At 41.0% G+C, this 19,898-nt stretch overlaps 1 protein-coding gene across 1 annotated transcript in view; it reads left to right on the top strand.

Moving 5' to 3' along the window:
- Window positions 1–19,898, top strand: part of MACF1 (microtubule actin crosslinking factor 1) — a 325,960-nt gene that overhangs the window by 190,774 nt on the left and 115,288 nt on the right. Inside the window, exons 33-40 of the mRNA XM_080800760.1 lie at window positions 31–183; window positions 500–588; window positions 3,720–3,855; window positions 7,389–12,824; window positions 13,334–13,483; window positions 15,349–15,564; window positions 15,652–15,801; window positions 18,368–18,601. Coding sequence (XP_080656886.1) covers window positions 31–183; window positions 500–588; window positions 3,720–3,855; window positions 7,389–12,824; window positions 13,334–13,483; window positions 15,349–15,564; window positions 15,652–15,801; window positions 18,368–18,601 — 6,564 coding nt within the window. The remainder of the gene's footprint in view (window positions 1–30; window positions 184–499; window positions 589–3,719; window positions 3,856–7,388; window positions 12,825–13,333; window positions 13,484–15,348; window positions 15,565–15,651; window positions 15,802–18,367; window positions 18,602–19,898) is intronic.

The following is a 19,898-nucleotide window of genomic DNA, read 5'->3' as shown; positions in this document are numbered from 1 at the left end:
AAGATACTGATTTTCTAATTCCTATTCTAGAAAGTTGTAGAAGAGGAAAAGCAGGAACATGTGGAGAAAGTTAAAGAACTTTTGGGCTGGGTGTCTACCCTAGCAAGGAACACACAAAGCAAAGCTACCTCATCCCAGACCAAAGAATCAACAGACATTGAGAAAGCTATTTTAGATCAGCAGGTGAGTAGAAGGTCCGTCTGTCTCTTGTTGGGTAGAACAATGTGTAATAATGCATTAGGTGGGAATAAAACAGATCACATGTGGGCCACTCTAGGAATGATTATCTCAACAAATGTTAACTCCCAGGACTTAAAGAAACTTAAGAAGTCATCTGTTTCTACTTCTACCTTCTTAATCAACTTTCTGTAGTTCACTGGTAATAGTAATCTGAACTAAGCTAGGTTTTTCCCTAAGATTTTTAAAATGTTATTTCAAATAATTTTGGTTCTTTAATTTCTTGGGTTCTGAAGTTGTAATCTTTATTTCTATCACATAGGTTCTGGCAGAGGAGCTGACAACCAGGAGGGATCAAGTCTCTGAGGCCATTAAAACTTCACAGATCTTCTTGGCCAAGCATGGTCATAAGTGAGTATTAAAAGAGTTTATGGTGCATTTAGGGGACTGAATCTATTTGACTAAAACTTAGGGTCATGATGAGATTTCCGGCTGTAGAGTTCAAGGCTGCAAGAGCCAGATTATGAAGAGCCTTGTAGTTCATGCCAAAAAGTTTGCATTTTACCTTGGTGGCGACGGGGAGCATCTTATTCATGACTGGATTTTGTTGATGAAGGTTTCTAGAACAGTTTTACAGAGAACAGATTGACCTGGGGCCAGAGTGGAGGCTTGAGAGACCAGTAAAGGGGCTATTGTAATGATACAGGTGAGAAATGATGAGGATGGAGAAGGGCAAAGGTTCAAAAGATACTAAGGATGATGAACTTACAGTGTTTGGTGACGTGAAAATTGTCAGCTATAACTTCCAGGTTTCTGGCTTAGGGCCCTGAGTGTATGGTGATGTCACTAACCAGGATAGGGAATACAAAAGCAGGCGCACATTGAAGGAGAAGGCAGCTTTGGTTTTAGACATTACGAATGTGAAGAACCCAGAAGATGCCAGAGTGCAAATACTTAGAATGTATTAGGAAGTACCTAATACATTAATTTACGCCTTATATAGTTCTAAAGTTGTCCAGTGTATGCAAATTTAAAAATAATGAGAAAGTCTAAAGTCATCAGCATAGTAGAAACCTTGAGTGGATTAGCTTCTAAGGGTTCAAGGACTTCTCTGTGCTCCTCAGCCTGCAAAGGAAGCCTTACACAAGTAGAGGGAAAACTATGAGCGATACCTTAGAACCCAACAGAGAACAGAATTCTAAAAAGAAGGTGGTCAGAAGTCAAGAAAGATTGAGACTGAGAGATTAAGAGTTTGGCAAGTTGGAAGTTTTTGGTGACTGGTGAAAAGTTAGGGCATGATGTCAGATGGAGTATGATTGGGAGTAGGGAGCACATGAGGTGAGGAAGGTAGTGATAGCACAATTAGACTACTACTTCAAGAAGCCTGGCCATAGGAAAGGACAGAAATAATAGAGTAAATAATTAAATAGAATCTGTGTTCAAGAAAGGCTTATTTGGGGATGCCTGGTTGGCTCAGTCAGTTAATCGTCCAACCCTTGATCTCAGCCTGGGTCTTGATCTCAGGGATGTGAGTTCAAGCCTTTCACTGGGCTCTGCGCTGGGCATGGAGCCCTCTTAAAACAACAACAACAACAAAAAAGAAGACTTGTTTTCTTAAAAGTTGAGAGGGACTTAGCTGTGTTTATAGACTGAATCTCAAGTACCAAAAGGGAGAAAGGGGTTGAAATAATGGGAGACAAGTCCCAGAAGATGCAGGAAAGGATAAAATCCATCAATGAATGGAAAGTACAACCCTAGACTGGAGTCAAGACAATTTTTCCTCTGAAGTTTGAGGAAAGGAAGGTTAGGAAAGGTGTGGATGGAGGTAAATATGTCAGGAGTGAAGCCAGAAGGTGAAAGAATTCATTCTCAGTGGTCTGCGTTTCCTCTTATAGGCAGAGTGGTTGTTTGCTGTTGAGTTAGGGCAAGGGAATTCGGATTGATTGGGAGTCCAAGAGGATTGTCAGGAAGCTCTGAGGTCCAGTAGACCCTGGGAACCAGTAGGATCTCTTCCACAGGGACCCTCCCCTCCCCACCCCCCAGGTGTGTGTGTGCGTGCATGCAAAAGGAAAACAAAAGTGTGTGTGTGCATGCACACACACACATACACACATGATATACTTCACCTGCAGGTGGGAGCAGAGAAGTCCAGTGGTTTGATTGATCTGGGGCAGGAGTTTCATCAGATTAGCAAGGACAGAGTTCAAGGATAATAGCAGGAACCTGATTGAGATGTTGGATTGTGGGGTCTGAACTCCAGAGAGAAGATACTGAAGACCCTGAGGAGGACTGACAGATTAAGGAAAAATGGGGAAATTAAAGAAGGCTTCAGAAATCCCATTAAGTTGATAGGTAGTTGTAATATGAATCACAGGGTTCATTCTCAAGAACAATATAGAATGAGGTAAGGAAGTTGTGAAAGTCATATTGTATGGTGACTAACTTTAAAAAGTCACTAGATTCAAGATTATGGTTAACTCTAGGGAGAAAGATAAAAGAACGGGGTTGGTGACAAATGTACATTGGACTTTGAATATATCTGTAATGTCTTATTTCTGTGGAAAGGATCCAAAGTTGGGGCACTTGGGTGGCTTTGTTGGTTGAGGGTCCAACTCTTGGTTTCATTTCAGCTCATGATCTCAGAGCCATGAGACTAAGCCCTACATCTGACTCCATACTTAGCAAGGGGTCTGCCTGAGATTCTCTCTCTTTCTCCCCCTGTCCCCCACCTCGTTCTTTTTCTCTCTCAAATAAATAAATCTTTAAAAAGAGAGAAAAGCATCTAGGGGACCCTAGGTGGCTCAGTTGGTTAAGTGTCTGCCTTGGGCTCAGGTCATGATTCCAGTGTTCTGGGATCAAGCCCCATGTTGGGCTCCTTGCTCAGCAGGGAGTCTGCTTCTCCCTTTCCCTCTGCCCACCCCCCATGCTCTCTCTCATTCTTTTTAAAATCTTTTTAAAAAGAAAAGAAAAGGATCTAAAGTAAATCTGGTACAATATCAAAATTTGGTAAAGTTGGGTAGTGGGTAAATGATAGTTCATTTACTTCCTCTTTTGTCTAAAATGTTTTATTTTGAAAAGAGAAGTGGTATAAGAGTAAAGAAACACAACTGGAAAGGTAGGGTTATAATCAGAAGTTACTATCAAATAGCAGATTCTTGAAGTTCAAAAGTTCAGAGGTAGAATAATTTTAAATGATGGCAGGTTCCAGAGTTTGCCATGTGTGGGTGCAGTTCAAGTGGAGTAGAGGCCGTTTGGATTGGAGGCTGTTTGTATTGAGAAGGTTTCAGACTATAGCATAGGCTGTTAGACACTTGGTGACATGAGCATTGACATCACCAAGAATCTTGACTTGATTTGAAATATACAGGAATATGAGCCACATGCCCATGTGCTCAATGAATATGGAAGAGTGACCAGATGATCCATAGTTAACAGTGACAAGGAAGAAAACCATCCAGGTGGAGAAGACATGACTTTGAAGTATAAGGGAGAGTTTGGAGAAAGGTTTTTCTCTAAAAGAGCTTCAATACTTCCACTTCCAGGCTCTCGGAAAAAGAGAAGGAACAAATATCTGAGCAGTTGAATGCTCTGAATAAGGCTTACCGTGACCTTTGTGATGGTTCAGCAAACCAGCTTCAACAGCTTCAGAGCCAGTTGGCCCAGCAGACAGAACAAAAGGTACTTTTAGTTTCTTTCTCCAAATGGGAAGGGTACCTTTCGAATGGTATAAAAACAGCTTTGCTATTTGAGAATCATGTTCACTAGCTTTCCATGACCAATGTGACTTAATTTTTAACCTCACCATAGCAACCATTTGTCTTGTGTTTCTTTACTGGGGTTCCATGATGTATTGGTCAGTCAAGAATACTAGAAGGCACTCTTGGCCAACCCTTTAGAGCCTGGTTCACTGTTTCTGTGTCTGCCATTTTGTGGCAGACCACAGTTGAGGAGAACATAAATCCTATATTATATCTGATCACAGGGCAGCAAGATTACTCCTTCATGGCATTCTCACTTAAAACTTGATAGCCAGGAGTTCTGACTATTGGGAAGAAAAAGCCATGTCCTCTTCCCCCATACTTTTTTTCATATCTAAATGAAAAATGTTCAATTCCAAGCAAGCTGGTGGATTAGCTGTACTGACTGAGACGCTGGTTCCCCTTACCCATGGTCATCCCATCATGTGACATCTTTACCAGTTCCCACTCATGTTCACTTCCTGAGCCATATGGAAATTGTCAAGTTCTTCCTGGTTGTCCTGAGTTCTTCCTGGATACCTGTGTGTATATGTAACTTACCATATTATATACATGTGTCTTTGGGATATATATGTGTGTTTGCCTGCTTATTTCCTGTGTTGTGAAGCAATGGCCAACATATGTGGGGCAGGTCAAAATTTAAGGTCATGTGGTTATCAGATTTGGTCTAGATGATGCTCAAAATGATATTCAAACAAAACATGCTTTGACTCTGGTCCTTGGATATGAAATTGGTGCATCAGGAGCTAGAGTTGTAAAGACCACAAGACAGAACCAGCTATGATTTATTTGGGAGTAGATTTCCAAAAAGAATGTGCTGGTTTAGCATTCTCTGTGTAAGGTAGCCCACTTCCAGTGGCTTATTGCTTCACCATATAAGGGAGTATGTGAAAAGTTTTAACAATTGCTTGCTGAGAACACCCAGTTCTCATTTTGAAAGGTTAAAAAAGGGGAGAACAGAAAGAAAGCCAAGCTGCCGAGCACCACTACATTGAGCATGATGTGTCCCCTGTTACTGTTTGTGTGTTTCATGTGAAGTATTGTTCTGATTAACTGACATCCTTGCTTACAAGTTTCACTAACCCTTTGGAGTTTAAGCACAAATGCACAAAAGGGAAAAGAGGACGACCTGTTTGGGGTTCTTTTTTGCAAAAAAAAAAAAAAAAAAAAAAACAAACAGTCGCATGCTGGACGCTAACCCCAAGCTTACACTGTGTGTGCGATGCGGCTGAGCTGCTCCGTAAGGCTCTCTCTCTATCTGCCCGAGGCGTGCTGCAACTCTGGTAAGTAGAAGCCTTTTACGTTTCCCTTCCTTCTCTCCCTCTGTCTTGCTCTGCTTGTTTAGGTCAGAATGCCCATGTTTGGTAGGACTGAACTTGATTTCTCTGGATTATTTCCCAGCTCAGTGCTTCCTGCCTGTCCTTCAATTAAGAGAATACTGGAAGGAACAGCATGTAGTCTTTTCTCTTTGTCTAGCATTTGGCCAGACTCTAGGTCTTTCTTCAATGTCAGCATCTTCGAGACTCAAGGAACCTCAGAGAAGAAATTAGAATCTTTTCCTCTGTCATCTTGTCAGCTTCTGAGCCGTCTTGACATGGATTTTATATAAAGAGTTATTCATACATCTCAAAGAGTCATGCCGGTGTGATTTTCCCTTCAATCTCTGTAGAACAGATACCTGGTAGATTCATGTGAACAAACATTTGCTATATACAGTTTGAACTGCTTTCTAGGTCAGAACACAGAAGGGGGATGGGGAATAACACATAATATTTTAAGTAGTGTGATGAATTGTTACTCCATTATTTGAACAAATACAGTGAGTTAGGGATGTCAATCAACGTGTTCCCTCATTTGCCTTCCATTCTCTGTCTCTTAGAGCATGCAGCTAATTGAATTTGAAATCCTCAGTGTATGTCTTTAAAATCTAGGAGCAAGTAGCTTAAGGATTTTAAGGATTTCCTTACTATTTACCAATTTATTCGTTAATTCAGCAAATGTTTATTGAACTGCTGGAATTGTTCCTAGACACCGAAAGGGTAAAGTACCTGCTCTTACAGAGCTTACTTTCACTGAGACAGAAGGAAATGCATTATTTAGGAGGTAGGGAAGTGATTGGCAGTTGCTACAACATCCTCTATGGATAAGTTCAAGAGTTAAGTTCAAGAGTTAAATAAGGATCAGAAAGTAATACTGACCTAAGAGGGACAGACGAAATCATCTATAGAAAATAATGAATGTGAACAAGAGGTAGGAAGTTGAGAGTAATGTAAGAGTTTTAAATGGCAAAACACTTGAATGATTTAATTTCTGAATACCATCATTCTGTGATAAAAAGCTTCAAAACAGAAATTCTTCCAGGAGTTTTTACGGTTTAATGCAAGGGTAACTTTGGCAATGTATAAGATTTTCCTTATCTCCTGGACTTACAACGTAACTCCTGTGTATGATGTAACTCTGCTGACCTGTCATTCATGTTTTTCCGGATCTGATGTGGGAAGCAATGTGATAACACAAGACTTAGAGTCAGACCGTGATTTGATTCTGGAACTCACTTGTTTTGTGACCTTGGCGAGTTACCTAATAACCTCACTGTGCCTCATTTTCTCACCTGTAAATTAAAGACTAAAATAATTCCTTTCATAGGATTGTTTTGAGGATTAAGTATCAGTGCTCAGCACATATATTAAGTGCCCCACAAGTCGTAACTATAAGCATGGTGCTTATACTAGCCATTATAGCCTGGACCAGAAGAAAAGTTGCTAGTAGTTCCAGAGGTAATGATCCTAGTCTGTTCCTTCCTTCACTTGCTACTTCCAGTACCCAGAACTAATTTAACTCAGGGCTACAGACTTGGAAGGCACTAACAGTGGCCACTGACAATGACTGCCCCAATTGTAAAACAGCTGCTTGAGTAGTACACACTGGGCTGTTTACAGAGATGCACACCTGTTGTGTGGCTACTGGCCTTGCTTGAATATTTCTTCTAATCCTGTGAACTGGTCCTGCTTAACTCATTATCACGGAAGTACTATTTCAAGAGTCTTCTGCATGGGTTTCAACATTGAGAAGTTTGCTATGTAGAGTTGACTTCTCACTTCTGGGGAACTGGTATATTTCTAAAAGAATCTTTGTGGTGATTTAGTCTTAGAAATAGTTGACCTTTCACTTTCACTGCTTGCTACTTTGTAGAGCTTATCACTCAGGTATGCTTAATGCTACATCCATCAAGTAATCTGTGAGCTTCTGGCCATGGTCAACATTCTGCAGTTTAGACAAATTCTTTCTTAGTATTAATGCTGCCTGGATTTAGAGTGTTTCTTACACATTGGGGCTCCTCCCAAGCTGGGTTTTTCTTGTGGTCAGAATTTGATATGCTGTAGTTCTGTGAACGAATCCTTTCAATAGCTGGGCTTCTCTGATTCAGTTTTCTTTTTCATTTTTTTTTTTTAGGGTTGCAGAGCAGTTGCTGGGGTGATTGACCTAGGCACAGTGGAGATATTTCCCATCTTCCGAGCCATGCAAAAGGGCCTCATTGACCAAGACACAGGTCTTGTGCTCCTGGAATCCCAGGTTATCATGTCTGGCCTCATTGCCCCTGAGACCAGTGAAAAGCTCTCTTTGGAGGAAGGTCTAGCCAGGAACCTCATTAATCCCCAGATGTACCAGCAGTTCCAAGAACTACAGGATGCTCTGTCCTTAATAAGTGGGCTTCCTGAGAGCAAAGGCCTTCTTTCTGTAGTAGAAGCAATTGACAAGAAAATGATCAGTGAGAAAGTTGGACTGAAAGTCTTAGAAGCTCACCTGGCAACTGGAGGTTTCAGTCTCCCCCCTAATGAGGGCTGTATTAACCTAGAGGAGGCTTTTCACCAAGGCCTCATTTCTCCAAGGCTTCACTCAGTGTTAGAGTCTTACCTGAAATCATCCAAGAATTTGATAGACCCCAACACAGCTGAAAAAATCAGTTTGCTGGATCTGATGCGGAGATGTATTGTCCACCAAGACTCAGGGTTGAAACTGCTGCCTGTCAAGCAGCTGGCAGGGGGAATGGTGAGCTTGAAGTCAGGCCGGAAGGTTAGCATTTTCCGTGCAGTTCAGGAAGGCCTAATAGACAGACAGGTCACTGTCCGGCTGCTGGAAGCTCAGCTTTTTGCTGGTGGCATAGTGGATCCAAGAACAGGACACAGACTTACTGTGGAAGAGGCTGTAAGACATAATTTGATTGACCAAGATATGGCCTGTGCTCTTCTCATAAGGCAGCTTCAGACAGGAGGCATCATAGACACCGTCACTGGACGTAGGCTGACAATAGATGAAGCAGTGAACAATGATCTAGTAGCTGCTAAGATTGCCCTTGTGATTCTGGAATCCCTTTGGTCGTTCATGGGGTTACTGTTGCCTGAATCTGGAGAGATCCTCCCAATCACAGATGCCTTGGAACAAGGTATTGTGTCTACTGAATTAGCTCATAAAATCCTTAGTGGCCGACAGTATATTAAAGCTCTGTTTCTACCAGCAAGCACAGAAGTTTGGTCCTTGAAAAGAGCAGTAGAAGATGGTATGTTGGACAAAGATCTTGTCAGTAACTTAAAATCAATTTGCATACCTGATGTGATGCCCCACATGCAATTAGCAGAGTCTTCAGAACGAAGCAAATGGAACATTCATCCTGGAGCAGTAGGTTTACCACAGAGCCAGAGTCAAACTGAGGGCATAGTAAGCCCTAGTGAGAAGCTGCTGTTTCAGCTGATGACTCACAGCTATATCAATGTGCAGGATGGACAGAGGCTGCTCCTTTTAGACAACAAGCTGATGGAGACACTGACAGCAAAAGGTGAATATCATGCAAATTCTCCAGAAGTGTTTGAAGTTGGGCATCAGAGACTAGAAACTCCTAAGGAATTACAAGAATTGGTAAATGTCAAAACCACAGAAACTTTCTGTGATGGGCTGAATGTGAGGCCACGTGAATTCCAGGTTCCTTTCCAGAATGAAGAATATCCTAATCAGGGTGATTGCACTGAAGCAAAAGGCAAAATGACCACTGTAGAAATTGAAGTTTCCACTATGGAGAACCCTAAGAGGGACCTGTTTGTGGGGGATCAAAAAGTGAGAGATCCAAATGTTGATACTTTGATGGTAGATAAAGGCAAATCAGAGTTAAAAGGCCAGTTGTTAGGCACCAAAAAGGAAGAATTAATAGGAATGGCTACCAGAGAGAATGTTAGCAGGGGATTTCTCCTTACGGCACCCACTGAGGAAGCTGAAGATGTGACCTTGGTGGTGAGCAAAGATCCTTTTCCTGTTGAAACACTGAAGGAAGAAGGGCAGACTCCTAGAAAGACTTCCTTTCTGTGTCAGACAGAACAAGCAGACACACTTGAAATTGAAATTCCAAGTGAAACTCGAAGGCCTGTCATAAAACCCCAAAGCAGAAAGTCAAAATTTCAGGTAAAGAAAACTCTAGATTTAGAATCAGAACTGAAGTCTGAAAATGACATGAATATTCTAGACAAAAAGAAAAGCTTAAATAAAACATTTTTGGATAGAGATGACCATAAACAAAATCCAGAAGGACACGACATTGTAGGCGGTAGTGTGTTGACATTAGACAAGACAGATGTGGAAGACAGTGGTCATGAAACCTCCCTGTCATGCAGTCATCCTTCAGAATTGCTTCAGGAAGCTACCTTAAATACGTTATCTGCACAATTACTAGATGGTGGTATCATTCACAACCAAACAGGTCAGAAGCTCTTACTAAATGAAGCAATAGCCCGAGGTATTGTGCCCAGTCACACTGCTGTGAAACTTATGGGAAAACTGAACATGTTTCGGGGCTTCTTTGACTCTCAGACCTGCGAGTCTTTGACCACTGCAGAAGTCATTGATGAAGGTCTGATGGATGAGAAATTACTACATAATGTCCTCATGGCAGACAAAGCTATTAGTGGCATTTTAGACCCCCGTACCCACACACTCCGCTCCGTGAAGGAAGCAGTTGCAGCTGGACTTCTTGACACACAAACAGCCTCCAAAATTTTAGAAGGCCAGGTGGTGACTGGTGGAATTGTTGACCTAAAACGAGGCAAAAAGGTTTCAGTAACTTTGGCCTCAAATCTTGGTTTGGTGGACAGTGCAGACCAGACAGAGCTTATAAATCTGGAGAAAGCTTCCAAAGGCAGAGATGCTGAGAAAACAGTTAGGGAGAGATTTATTAGCTTACAAATGGAAACAACTGGAATTATGGACCCTGATAGCAAAGCTCCTTTAACAATCATGCAGTCCATTGACCAAGGACTTCTGGAGAGAGAGGAGGCTGTTAGGTTGTTGACTAAGCAGGTGGTAGATGGAGGTATAATTCACCATATATCTGGGATGAGACTTTCTGTTGATAATGCCTTTGAGCATGGAATCATTGATGAAGATTTAGCCAAGCAGCTCAAAAAAGTTGAGAAGTTAAGCCTCTGTCAGTTTTTTCATCCTGAAACTAAGGAAACTATTTCTCTTCCTAAAGCCATAAAATTAGATCTTGTTACCCCAGACTTGAAAAGAGAAATCCAAGAAATTCAGACTTTGACTGGAAGCTTTGTGGATCTCATTTCTGGCCAGAGATTGACCTTGGCAGAAGCTGAAAAAGAAGGACTGTTAACTAATAAAGCACTATTGTCTTCAGGAATGATGCATGGGATTGTAGATCCTGAAAATTACAGAATTGTTCCTTATTCAGAATTAGTAAAGAAATGTAAGATTGATATTGAATCTGGACAGAGATATCTAGAAGTAATTCCCTTCTCAGACATTAAAGATGAAGCAAGTGACAGAGTGCTTACATTGTCCCAAGCAACTCAGCTTGGAAAAGTGGACTTTATATCTACACTGAAGGTTCTGGAAGCTCAGGCAAATACTGGGGGAATCATAGATACTGCCACAGGGAAAAGACTGACATTGGCTTCAGCTCTGGAACAGAAAATAGTAGATGAAAACATGGCAAGAATTATTGCATCTCATCAGGTATTAAATGGAGGAATTGTTGACATATTTAATGATCAAAGAGTGACTCTAAAGGAAGCTGTTGAGAAAGGATTTATTAGCCCTGAACTGGCAACTATGATCCAGATAGATACTTCGGAGTCCTGCAGTCACGGGGCTCAGGTTGAAAAGCAAGACGGGGTTGAAGTATGTGAAATAGAGAAGGAATTTCTAAGAAGGGAAATGTTAGTTGCTTGTAATCAGACTGCTGGAATGAGTTATAGAAAAGGAGCTGGTGAGAAATTACTTGAGATCGGAAGTCAGTCTGCACAAGGAAAGGTTAAAACAAGAGTTTCTTCCAGGGGGCAGGCCAAAAAGAGCAGAGAAATTTCATTAACGGAATTGGAATGCAAGGATCAAGATAAAAGGAGTACTTCTCCAGAAGCTGAAAAATCTGTCAGTATCATAATTCCTGGTGATGATAAAGATACATTGCTGGGCCAAGGTTCAGTGACATTCTCTCACTCGGAAGTTCGTGATTTTAAACTCAAAGAGGCGGCTAGTGATGACATGGAAAAAAACACAAATGAAGAGCAAGAAAACATAGGGGCCAAAATGGAAATTACTTCTCATATGAAGAGGTCTTTATCAGGTCAAGATCCTAAAGAAATAAGAGAAAGCCAAGGAAGAATTATTTCAGGAGGACAAGAATCAGATTATGAAACTTCAGGCAAATTGCTGAGTGAGCAGGTTATGCAGAAACCAATGAATACCAGGGAGAAAAGTAAGAGGGAGAAGAGGGAAATGACTATAGAAGAAACTGTCAAAACACACAAGCCAATTCTTTCTGAAGAAAAGTTGAATCAAGAAACCATCATTAGAGCTGACCAGGGATCCAATGTAGAGGGTCCACCTGTGGAAATAACCAGAAATGAAAGAAGAGAAGGAGCTGGTAGAGAGCTAGGATTTTCTATTATTTGTAAAGCTGAAAACTCTTCCCCAATGATACTCAAAGGAATTTCTGTAAATCAGGATGTTTTAAAATTCTTCAAACCTAATCAAGTCAATGAAGAAGGAAAAAATTTAAGCCTCTCCTTAAGACCAGAAGAAGATTTATCTCAAATTGCTGGTGTGGCCCAGGGTGAACCATTCTCTTCTACAACCCTAAGACCTGAAGGATTATACGACCAGGAATCAGTTGGAAAGGCCCAAGTTGCAAGCAGATCCCAAATTTCTGAATCAAACAAACCTTTCCAAGGAGCCATCAGACTGGAGACCAACTCTTATCAAGATTCCTGGATTACTTTTAAGACCAAAGAAACCAAAGATCTGATTTGCTCATCTAATGAATATAAAGAAAGATCATACCAGGAAGTACCTTTTGACTCAACAAGAACTTTTAAATTAGAAGAAACTACAGTTTCCACAGTAGACCCAAAAGAAGCCAGTTATCTGGAATTCTCACACAGCAAGGACTATCATCATCAGGACAGCAAAAGTGATAGTGAAATTTGTGGAATTCTCACATCTAAAATAATAACAACTCAGGAAATGACTGGAGAGAAATTTCTAGAAATGTCAAACCCTATAGATACAGGTGTAGAAGCAGCATCTTTTGAAGGCATGGGGACTCAGGGTGTTCCCAGAGTCTTAGCGTCCCTTCTTCCAGAGAAACTGTTCAAAGATGTGTCTCAAAAAGAGAGGGCAGGGCAACAGGATGCCACCATTAGTCCCACTATTCCAGAGACCAGTGAAGAAAAGCCAGTGCCACTCCCATACCCTGCAGTGAAGATGGATGAGAAGACACCACAGGAAAAGCTCAAAGAAAGCCCTGGTGGTGAACAGACTCCCTTCATGACTACAGCTGGGGGAAGGGGAAATGAAGGTGTAAACCCAGAGCCCTCCAGAACAGCTAAAGTAAGTTTTCCTGTGGTGTGTTTGTGTATATATTTTGGATATAACTAGTTTAATGCTAAAACTCTTGACTGGATACAGAGTTTACACATATACAATTTTGTGCATACATACGGTTTCAGGGGACTAGATGATTCTCTAAGGTATAACTTAGTGTACCATCATCTCTTTGTTACAGAGTTGTTAGAAAATTAGGCAGAATGTCTTTCTGAAATTTTGCAAGGGTTTAAGTTGAAATACCAGAGTGATGGTACCTAAATAGCTTTAGGAGGTTTTGCTAAAATGATAATTCATGGATTGATAATTATGAGCCTCTCCTCCCTAAGGAAGTTAATAAAATCACTTTTTTGTCTATTGATTTGAGACAACATAGACACATAACGTGTTTTAGTTCATCCCACCCTATGTGTGGTAAAAATTTCTATTTGTCTATCAATAAGACCCAGCCTGCTTTTAAAAGCAGACTTAAAGGTGAAAGTGTGATCTGAGTGAGTTTTCTTTTGGCTCCACAGAATGTATTTAACCGGCAGCTCTGTCTGGAACATGATGAGAAGCTGGTATCCTATCTCTCTCTATTACGTGACATTGAAATGAGGACCAAACAGATTCAACCTCTGGACCTAAACCTGGCAGAGCTACAGGACGTGTTGTGTCAGGCCAAGGTGGGTTCCCAGAGACTTCCTGCAGGCCCACCAGCTTTGGAGGGAATAGAGAGTATTAAGGAAGAAAAACATGTTCAGGGACACCTGGGTGGCTTAGTCAGTTAAGCAATCTGACTCTTGATCTCAACTCAGATCTTGATCTCAGGGTCGGGAGTTCAAGCCCTATATTGGGCTCAGCATGGATCTACTTTAAAAAAATAAATTACTGGGGCGCTTAGGTGACTCAGATGATTAAGCATCTACCTTCAGCTCAGGTCATGATCGAGCCCCATGTCGGGCTCCCGGCTCCCGGCTCCTAGCTCATCGGGGGTCTGCTTCTCCCTCTTCCTCTGCCTCTCCCCCTGCTTGTCGTCTCATTGTCTCTCTCTCTCAAATAAATAAATAAAAATCTTTTTAAAAAGTATTTTAAAAAAAGAAAGGAAAAGAAAATACCATTATTTAAGGGGCTAAAAAAAAAAATAGATTTAAAAAAATGGAGATCTCTAAAGAACATCAGGAAACACTGGTCTCACAGAAACCAAAGCAGAAGAGACTCAACAAGGAGTTGTGGCAGGAGTAAATACAGTAGGGAGACCAAGTGAGGACTAAAAGGGGGATTTAGTGCCCAGAGTCATTGATAACCTTAATAAGAATAGTTTCAGTGGAGTCATAGGATATAAACAAGGTTGCAGTTAGAACAAATGGGAGGTTGGAAGGGGGAGCTATTAATGTAAATCATTCTTTCCAGAAGGATTGGTGGTGCAGGTGAGGAGAGAAGTAGGACACTAGCTGGAGGAGATGCACTGAAAGAAGAATGTTTTGAGTGGATTTGGGGGCTGACGAGGAGGAACCAATAGAAAAGGAGAACTTGAAGTTAGGGGAGAGAAGAAATGATAATGGATGATCTGAATTCCTGAGGACATAAAATGAAACAGCTTGAGAGGAAGGAAGAGGAGCCCTTTTTCTTCAACCCTTGTCACAAGATTGAAGTCACAATGAGGACAGGCTATAGAGGTTAAGTTCTCTCAGTATCCTGAGTGTGGCCTTGGGAGGGCAGCTGAAGAGCAGGTGAAGATCATGTCCAGAACCACCAACTTTCCCACAGCATATTTCTGGCTACATTGCTGAGGATCAGAATATTGTAGATGGCTGGGTTGGGGTGTTTTTCTATTTTTTCCTTCTGCCCTATTGGAATTTGGAGTGGAAGAGTCATTCTTTTGGTTTTTTGGGGGTTTTATTTTTTGTTTTTTGTTTTTGTTTTTGTTTTTTTTAAGATTTTGTTTATTTGAACAGAGAGTGCACATGCATGAGCAGGGGGAGGGACAGAAGGAGAGAGAGAAGCAGACTGCCTATTGAGTGTGGAGCCCAGTGCAGGATTAGAGCCCAATGCAGGGCTCGATCCCAGGACCCTGAGATCACAACCTGAGCTGAAGTCAGATGCTTAACTGACTGAGCCTCCTAAGAGCCCAGGAAGAGTTGTTCTACTTGACTTATTTTGTGTCACATTATATAAAGCATACTGACACTCTCAAAGAGGTAGCAAGTTGTATGGGAAGGTACACTACACTGAAACAGAAAACATGAATCCAAGTCCTGGCTCCATCGCTGAGGTGGGTGACTTTAGACAAAAATAAAATAAAGAATAACATTTTCAAATGCTGAAGCATCGCTTCTGTAAATCCGGTATAATAATGATCCCAATTCTGCCTACCTTGAGAATGAGTGATTGTGAGAACCAAACAAACAAATGAACATACATAAAAACATTTCATAAGCTGTAAAGCAGGTGTTGGCATGAGGTGACAGAAAACTGTGTTCACAGCTTATTCCTAAATAGCAAGAGTTCTAGTCTTGATTTTGGAGGTAACTCCACTTTATCCCCCCAGGTATTAGACAGGGAGCTAAAGGATCTGTCCACCTTGGTGAATCAGGAATTAGAATGTGTGAATCAGATTATCATCAGCCAGCCTCAAGAAGTCCCCGCTCAACTGTTGAAGGCTCTAGAGAAAGATGCTAAGAATCTTCAGAAGTCCTTCAGCTCTGTGAGTGACACCTGGAGTTCCAGACTACTCCACCTCCAGAGTGCTGTGGAAGTAAAAAAGGTTGTTTCTTGTTTTTATTTCCAAAGGCTCACAAAGTTTGGGCAGGTTTGAAGATTTTCGTCATCTAATTTGCCATTTGTTTCTTAGACTAGAGTGTTGAATCAGTACAAACAGTTAGAAGGCCGACTTCAAGATCTGAGAGCCTGGGTTGGCAGTATGACTCTTCTTCTGAACAGTGAGGGATGTAACGATGAAACCGACACTGACAGTCTGAAACACCGTCTCCAGCGGTACAAGGTAGGCACCCCACCCATTCTCAAGTGCGTTTTCATCGTCCTCTGAGTTATATCAATTTTATTTTCCTATAAGGCAAACCAGGATTTGTGTTTCTCTTTCTCAGGAAAACTGATATTCCATTTTAGAAGTAAAGTCTGCTGTGTTTTTAGGTTACCATACCCTTAGAGCTTCAATGATTATGGTTATTTCTCCTTGCATCTGTTCTTAGAGAGAGAGTCTGGAATGGCCTATTATTTTCAACTTCATCTTGTCTTTATAACCGAATACCTAGTATCCGTCCTTTGTTTCTAATTTTACATATACCAATTTCAGGAGACTTATTGATCCATGGTTGAGAGCATGGCTTGGCAAACTTTTTCTGTAGAGGGCCAGATAGTAAATATTTTAGGCCTTGCAGGTCATACACAAATAGGCCATTTCTGTAGTACCCATTCACCTTTGCTGTTGAAACATCAGAGCATCTGTAGACAGTACATAAATGAATGTTCATGGATGTGTTACAGTAAAACTTTATTTACAAAAACAGGTGGCAGGCAGATTTGGTCTGGGGACTGTTGATTATGAACCATTGATCTAGAGGGATGCTTTTCTTCTCCTTAAGCTTTAAATTAATTGATTCTTTTTATAAGTCAGTGAGGGAAAAGTAAACATTGAGATACTCAAGACTTGAGGTGTTTGTTTTTCCTCCCAACATTATTCTTTGTTTTGGTTATACTTAAGATAATATCAGATATTACTCACACTGGTTTATCTGCCCTCTGCTATAGATAGCACACTCCTTAAATTCTTTCTAAAGTCAGAGCAGAACTAAAGATGCCCTCTCCTTCTGTTTTATCCTCTCCCTTTTCCCCAATCTTAAGAGAAGCAGACATAATTTGGCCATGGTCAGGCTTCTTGGATGCAACCCATCTTCCCCCAACCCCCCCTTTTTTAAAAATTTATTTATTTGACAGACCGAGATCACAAGTAGGCAGAGAGGCAGGCAGAGAGAGAGAGAGGAGGAAGCAGGCTCCCTGCCAAGCAGAGAGCCCGACACGGGGCTCGATCCCAGGACGCTGGGATCATGACCTGAGCCGAAGGCAGAGGCTTTAACCCATTGAGTGACCCAGGCGCCCCCCCAACCCCCTTTTTAAAAAGATTTTATTTATTTATTTGTCAGCACACAAGCAGAGGGAGCAGCAGGCAGAGCAAGGAGCCTGATGCGAGATTCGATCCCAGGATCCTGGGATCATGACCTGAGCCAAAGGCAGACACTTGACCCACTGAGCCACCCAGGCATCCCAACCCATCCCTTTTTGTCTTGCAAGAGTTGACCTGCCATCTTCATCCATGCCTTTTCCTCCACATCTTTTGTTAGGCGAGTGAGTTGCAGACTTGATCTGCTCACTAGGAGAGTATAAAAAAAAACAAGAGTGAATAAAATTCCTGTGACATAGTATATGATATAAAAACACAGAGCATCTGGGGCATCTGGGTGGCTCAGTGGGTTAAGGCCTCTGCCTTCAGCTCAGGTCATGATCCCAGGATCCTGAGATCGAGCCCCCCATCAGGCTCTCTGCTCAGCGGAGAGCCTACTTCCCCCTCTCTCTCTCTGCCAGCCTCTCTGCCTGCTTGTGATCTCTGTCTCTCAAATAAATAAATAAAATCTTTAAACACACACACACACATACACAGAGCTTCTCATGCATGGTTTCCTCCCCAAGTTATAATTTAAATGAATGCCTTACTGGGAAGGCAGCCACAGTCTAAGTCTTGTTTTCCTAATGACAGTTTCCTAAATCCATTCATCACAGATGAAGAAAGACACTTAGCTTAATGATAAATATGCAAGAACCTCTTTCTATCTGCTCTGCAGGATTGCTGACTACCCTTGGTTTCAAAGCGATAGAGATCTAATTGTTTTTATTGCATCCAGTGTTACATAGCTGATGACCACTACATATTTGTGGAAAAAGTGCATGCTTTTATTCATCTAAAAACAGATAAATTCTAGTGGTAGGTAGGTATATATATGTAACTATTATATAGGAAAGTCTGTAATCTTTTATACCCTTAAAATGTATGAGCAACATTATTTACTCTAAAAACCATGTAGTGGTGTACTACAAATAAATTGAGTACCTCCCTACTTCTGGCCTTTTAGCAACTCTCTGCTGGACAAATACAAATAGATATTTGAACCTAAGAAAGTACGATTAGGCCAATCTATCTCAGACTAGAAATTCATGATAAATTTTCCAAATGTTAAAAAAAAATTTTTTTACTGAGACCTGGATTAGCAGTAGTATAATTCTATTAACATAAAAAAATAAAAATTTGCTGCATTTGAGATAAGGTTCAGTAAAGAAAACCTAATTGTAAGATATGAGGAATTTGGAGAGACCAGAAATGAGAGATATTTCCTGTGCTGGTTTGGCCCTAGAAATGATGAGTATCAATGATAAAAACACAGCAAATTAATCCCTCTTTATTTATGTTGACTCTTTAATTAAAACCAACAGCTTCTGCTTTGACAGAATGAGAAGTTTTATTGTTTTATTTTTAATTTTTTTATTTCCTTACTTAGGATCTGAAGCAGCCCATGGCTGAAAGGAAATCTCAGCTCGATGCTCTTGCTTTTGATACTCAGTTATTTATCTCGGAGCACGCCCAGGACCTATCCCCTCGGCAGAACCGGCAGGTGCTGAGCCTTCTGAGTGAACTGCAGAGGTCCTTCCAGGATCTTGTGGAGCAGACTGCAGCTCAGATGGATGCCTTGCAGGGCCATTTTCAACAAATGGAGCAGGCAGCCCAGGTCAAGGTCAGACTGAACCAGCGGCTGGGCTCACTTTGTCTTTTGGGGTACCTTCTCTGTCCTTGAGATTTCTGGTCAGACTCCATCTGTCATGATTCTAGGAGCCTGTGTTGACCAATTTTTGAAATTTCATTTCCTCTAGCCATTCTGTTCTGGTCTAGAAGGCAGCTGTTCTGGCTGTATTTCCTGCCATGTTTTTGGTTTTATGTGTACATGTGAGAGAATGTGCGTGTTTACATATGTATGCACGTGCAAGTATTTTCCTTTTAGTTAGACTCGACCCTCACTGTGTCTCATTGTGTCTGACTTCCAAACAAAAGTCATATCCCTCGTCCGTATTTCTCCTCCTTTCTCCCTCAGCATTCTTTTGACAGCCATTAGGAACAGTTAGGTACTCTGAGCTCTTGAGAAGAATGATTCTGAAATGAATTTTATTCTGGGGCTTTTCACATGATTAACAGTAATATTCCTTGACTGCCTTCAAACAGCTGACAATGAAATTTTTACCAGAATCGTATTAATTTTTTAGCACTTTTTAAGTCATGATTAATTTCTAGCATCTTTCTTTACACTATGATGCCCAGTGCTCATTCAGTTATGGAAAACAGGGTGTAGAACTAGGTGTTAACATTTTTAAAAGAAACCATCCTACCACCATCTGTCACAACCCTCTTATTGCAAAACTCAACATAATTCCATTGTTGGTAACATCATTACCTAAGAATACCAAGAATGATGCTTAGGCATCTTCGCTGTTTGAACAGCAAGTTGGAGTTGAACAAGATGTCATTAGGATGTCATTATCAAAAAAAAAAAAAAAGAAGAAGAAGAAGAAGAAGAATGTCATTATCACCAGCAATCTATCTCAGGGTCACCTTTATTAAATGTTGTACAAAGTTAAATGGAGCTTTTGAGTTGGGCTCAGCCAAAATTAAGTTAGTCAATTCCGTATGTCCTCACATTACTGCTTGTTGTTCCAACTGTACTGAATTGAAATAAAATACTGATGCAACCCTTCAGGTTACTTTCCAAATCTGAAAATTTGCAATATCCTCACTTGGAAACATATATAACATGTTGTAGTCTGTGGATAATTAATGAAATAGCATTGGTCTGAGGCACTTTAAGACCCAGCCTGGATCCAGGGTAGGCCCCTGAGTTGCAGCAAATGGTAGAATTGCATGTGAACATTCTCTCCGAGCACATAATTAATTCCGCAATATTTATTAACCTTGTTATTGTCAGAAATGCTCTGCTTCTCTCTATATTTGCCCTGAATGCATGTGTATGTCTGTGTGTTAAC

This window comes from Martes martes, assembly GCF_963455335.1.
Source record: "Martes martes genome assembly, chromosome: 4".
Lineage (NCBI taxonomy): Eukaryota > Metazoa > Chordata > Mammalia > Carnivora > Mustelidae > Martes > Martes martes.
Note: the sequence above shows the minus strand (reverse complement) of the source record. Positions and strands in the feature narration are given on the sequence as shown.